The 5,029-nt window shown below is 41.6% G+C and overlaps 1 protein-coding gene across 2 annotated transcripts; it reads left to right on the top strand.

The window, feature by feature from the left end:
- The first annotated feature begins 486 nt into the window (after window positions 1-486).
- On the top strand, window positions 487-4,619 carry LOC100136916 (cytochrome P450 1A). Of its 2 annotated transcripts, XM_014175977.2 has the most exons (7): window positions 487-709; window positions 1,290-2,163; window positions 2,273-2,399; window positions 2,515-2,604; window positions 2,800-2,923; window positions 3,076-3,162; window positions 3,309-4,619. In XM_014175977.2, exons 2-7 carry the CDS (start codon window positions 1,324-1,326, stop codon window positions 3,607-3,609), a joined length of 1,569 nt encoding a protein of 522 aa, XP_014031452.1. In that variant the 5' UTR covers window positions 487-709; window positions 1,290-1,323; the 3' UTR covers window positions 3,610-4,619.
- The last annotated feature ends 410 nt before the right edge of the window (window positions 4,620-5,029 follow it).

Consider the following 5,029-nt stretch of genomic DNA (forward strand, 5'->3'; position numbering starts at 1 on the left):
TTGGCTGATTTCTTTTGATTTTCCCATGATCTCAAGCAAAGAGGCACTGAGTTTGAAGGTAGACCTTGAAATACATCCACAGGTACACCTCCAATTGACTCAAATGATGTCAATTAGACTATCAGAAGCTTCTAAAGCCATGACATAATTTCCTGGAATTTTCCAAGCTGTTTAAAGGCACAGTCAATTTAGTGTACTTCTGACACACTGGAATTGTGATACAGTGAATTATATTTGAAATAATCTGTTTGTAAACAATTGTTGGAAAAATTACTTGTGTCATGCACAAAGTAGATGTCTTAACCGACTTGCCAAAACGATAGTTTGTTAACAAGAAATTTGTGGAGAGGTTGAAAAACTAGTTTTAATGACTCCAACCTAAGTGTATGTAAACTTCCGACTTCAACTGTATATATATATATATATATATATATATATATATGATGTTTCCGCTTGATATTTTATTACACCTCTCCTTCAGAGACAGCCGCTGCTGCTGGCAAGCCAAGAGAGGGAGAGAGGTTACGTCACTCAGACATCAGCCAATGGAGCTGAGAAGCGCTCTATAAAAGAAGTTCCCATTCTTACTTTTAAGTACAGAGAAACGGAGTTCACTTATAGCAAGAGAAAAAGCTTTGTATAAATATAACCTCACCTGCAAACTTCTTCGATCTCCCTGCAAGTCGGCTCATTTGGCTCATAACGGAAGGTAATAAAAACGACTAATTTTGCATGTAATATATTTACATTTAACTTAAGAACAAGTAAACATATGTTGGAATAGCAGGTGTCTTTTTGTTGTGAATGAAGTGTCGAAATAACGTTTATTAACTAGTTTGCACATAATATTAGTACTGTGTTTTTATTTTTTTTAATTTACAATATAACAAGCTATAAAATGCATTATATACTATTATCTTGTACCGTTTATTCTTGAGTCTTCTTTTTAGTAGAATATATTCGAGAAAATGTACGTACGTGTAGGCAATGTAACAGTTATGGGATTTACATTTTTTTTTAAACAATATACAGCCTTTTATGTAGCCTATGTTTAATGGTACAAGACTGGTAGAGTAGGGTGGCTTGCAAAAGCGTGAAAGGTGTGAGTGCACCATGCGTAAAGTACATGGGGCTGTATGCGTAAAGCATGCAGTCAGCATGGGATCACTCGTGCGTAATTCCCCCAATGCAATTTTTTAACAATGTTTTCGAGCAATGTTTATTACTCAGCTGGAGTATATTTCTCGCTCACTATTAATCACTAAAACATGTACCTCTCCTTCTTACAGATTGTGCAGAAGCCACAAAAAAAAATACATAAAAATGGTTCTCATGATACTACCCATTATTGGCTCAGTCTCTGTGTCTGAGGGGCTGGTGGCCATGGTAACACTATGCCTGGTGTACATGTTCATGAAGTACAAGCACACAGAGATCCCAGAGGGACTGAAACGGCTCCCAGGACCAAAGCCCCTGCCCATCATCGGGAATGTGCTGGAGGTGCACAACAACCCTCACCTCAGCCTGACTGCCATGAGTGAGCGCTACGGCTCAGTCTTCCAGATCCAGATAGGGATGCGGCCTGTGGTTGTTCTGAGTGGCAGCGAGACAGTCCGCCAGGCTCTTATCAAGCAAGGGGAAGACTTCGCCGGGAGGCCCGATCTATACAGCTTCAAGTTCATCAACGACGGCAAGAGCTTGGCCTTCAGCACCGACAAGGCTGGGGTATGGCGCGCCCGCCGCAAGCTAGCTATGAGCGCCCTCCGCTCTTTCGCCACCCTGGAGGGATCGACCCCAGAGTACTCCTGTGCCCTGGAGGAGCACGTCTGCAAGGAGGGAGAGTACCTGGTAAAACAGCTGACCTCCGTCATGGATGTCAGTGGCAGCTTTGACCCCTTCCGCCATATTGTCGTATCGGTGGCCAACGTCATCTGTGGAATGTGCTTCGGCCGGCGCTACAGCCATGATGACCAGGAGCTGTTGAGCTTGGTGAACTTGAGTGATGAGTTTGGGCAGGTGGTGGGCAGCGGCAACCCTGCAGACTTCATTCCCATCCTTCGTTACCTACCAAACCGCACCATGAAGAGGTTTATGGATATCAATGACCGTTTCAACGCCTTTGTGCAGAAGATTGTCAGTGAGCACTATGAAAGCTATGACAAGGTAAATAATACATCGCATCATGTTTCAAAGACGTTACGTGTTTCATTCTATGTTTGATCTATTGCTGTTTGTTGTCTGTGATACTGATTGTCCATTGTTCTGTTTTCAGGACAACATCCGTGACATCACTGACTCCCTCATTGACCACTGTGAGGACAGGAAACTAGATGAGAATGCCAACATCCAGGTTTCTGATGAGAAGATTGTGGGCATTGTCAATGATCTGTTTGGGGCAGGTGAGTTGAGTAAAAATAAAGCAACAGTTATGCTGAGTCACTCCATATCATTGAAAAAAATGTACATTTGTAAGATGTTTTAATTATGCAATGCGGCTTCTGTCTCCCTCTCAAGGTTTTGACACTATCAGCACAGCTCTGTCTTGGGCTGTTGTGTACCTTGTGGCTTACCCAGAGATCCAGGAAAGACTGCATCAGGAACTGAGTAAGTTGAACCTTGCTGGTTTTAACAGATAGTTCTGTTCCCTAAATTAAATTAGTCATCCACAGAGAGATCCTATTAATCAGTTATATTTGTAATTCTATGGAGTCATGATTCAAAATATTGTTACTTACTGACCTGTCACCCCCTGTCCCATTCTTTTTTTATATCCAATGTTCTCTATTGTCCTTCCAACAGCGGAAAAGGTGGGATTGAATCGCACTCCCCGTCTCTCAGACAAAACCAACTTACCTCTGCTGGAAGCCTTCATCCTGGAGATCTTCCGGCACTCTTCCTTCCTGCCGTTCACCATCCCACACTGGTGAGTTGCACTTGCACCTGCTCAAAACACAAATTTACAATATCAGCCAAACTGACATTTACAATATTAGCCAAACAGACATTTACAATATCAGTTACACATTATGGACACATATGGCATGGTCTGACTGGTATTGTCAATATTTTTTTTAGCACGATCAAGGATACATCCCTCAATGGCTACTTCATTCCCAAGGACACCTGTGTCTTCATCAACCAGTGGCAGGTCAACCATGACCCGTGAGTAGTATTTTTAAACTAAAACTTCTCAACTCTATTACTATGCAACTACTGTGCAACAACAGTGTTGTTACTGTAGTAATGACAGTGTTACTACACAGTTATAACAAGAACCTAATGTAAATTGTTACCTCTGTGCTCTTCAGGGAGCTGTGGAAGGAGCCTTCTTTATTCAACCCTGACCGTTTCCTGAGTGCTGATGGCACAGAACTCAACAAGCTGGAGGGGGAGAAGGTGCTCGTATTCGGCATGGGCAAGCGCCGCTGCATCGGTGAGGCCATCGGACGCAACGAGGTCTACCTCTTCTTGGCCATCCTGCTCCAAAGGCTGCGCTTCCAGGAGAAACCTGGGCACCCGCTGGACATGACCCCAGAATACGGCCTCACTATGAAGCACAAGCGCTGTCAGCTGAAGGCTAGCCTGCGGCCATGGGGGCAGGAGGAGTGAAGGACATGGTCACATTTATGATTCTCAACATCACTATAACTGATTTATAGTTAGCCCTACATACTTGATGGCATGAGATGAGTTCAGATTTAAAAGCCAGAGGGTACATTTTCTCTCTAGGAAAGCCCGGGCTTGACAACTCTCTTGATTCATAGGAGAATTAACAGTGAGGGAAAACTGAGTCAAATTGTAGACAATTTGAAATCGATAAAATTATAATCTGAAATGGTATGTAAGGGGATTACAAACAAGTGTTGTATTGGATAAAGGACCTTCATGACCAGCATACCACAGGGCCTACTAGAGTTTGTCAGGTGTTGCTTCAGGAGATATCAGGAGAGACTATTGCTGTTTAGCTGCCTTTTTGCCTACATCATCGTGTTTTACTGCTCCTCTTGCCTTGACCACAGCTCATATACTGTATCAGCTCGCTTTAAAGAGGATCAATCTATAAAACATACACATAAACCCATGGTGGGGTTTTAAAGAGCATTGTTTTTTAGTTCCACGTTTGGGTATAATTTTTTGCTACAGAATTTTTTGAGGCAAAAATGTTACAACCTACATGATAAAGTGCCTGTTCTCGTACTTTTGAGTTATTGTTCAGGTGGTCACAGACAGAGTTGAATGGATGTATCCTCCCAATTCTAAGCTAGATATTTTTATTCCACTGAATAAATCAGTCAAATGTGGACACAACACACTGAAGCTATGTTTGTATCCCACCAACATGTGATTGATTGTTTGAGTACATTTTTAAGCCTAGATGTATTTTGAAAAGTCCTTTTTTGAAATGTGCCTAAAATGTGTATATATTGTGGTGGCTTTGTATGACTTTATCAGGATGCCAAAATACGTATGTATTACTGACTGTGTTATAAATGTCAACATTTTATAATGTAACGAAGGACTCTTGTAAACTAAAACCCCAACTGTATACACTATGCATTGTGTTGTTGGTAGCTATCTAGGTAGCTACTGAAATAAAAGCTGAAAATCAATGAACTTTTCTTGAGTGTGTTGGCCTATCTCATTGGCAACCCATGCATGCATTCACAAGCTAATATACACAGGCCAACCATTAGGAGAGGACGTCGGTATTTGGCTGATCAAAGAGTAAATCTGTAACACTACTAGCTAGATAAGATAGGGTTGGATATCATCACTTACCTGTGTAAAAGACTTGGACTTCTACTACAGAAACAATCAGTACACAAACTGAGCACATTTTCATGAGTAAATAAGCTATAAACTTGCCATTGGTGCAATGATTTAAAACAACCTTTGTTGGCATTGTAAATAATGCCCTAACTTTTTATCATCATTGCATTTACCTTAATAAACCTTTGCAGCAACATGTGGCCTCATTGGTGCCCCCTGCATAAACAATCAATGAACGCTTGTGGGGAAAGCGAAGGAA

This window comes from Salmo salar, chromosome ssa26, assembly GCF_905237065.1.
Source record: "Salmo salar chromosome ssa26, Ssal_v3.1, whole genome shotgun sequence".
NCBI classification, from domain to species: Eukaryota; Metazoa; Chordata; class Actinopteri; order Salmoniformes; family Salmonidae; genus Salmo; species Salmo salar.

Bases quoted from the DNA above. Each gene is read 5' to 3' on its own strand.
- LOC100136916 (XM_014175977.2), top strand. From the start codon at position 1,324: ATGGTTCTCATGATACTACCCATTATTGGCTCAGTCTCTGTGTCTGAG. The intron at 2,164-2,272 runs GTAAATAATACA...TTCTGTTTTCAG, and splicing joins ACTATGAAAGCTATGACAAG to GACAACATCCGTGACATCAC. The intron at 2,924-3,075 runs GTGAGTTGCACT...TATTTTTTTTAG, and splicing joins CCGTTCACCATCCCACACTG to CACGATCAAGGATACATCCC.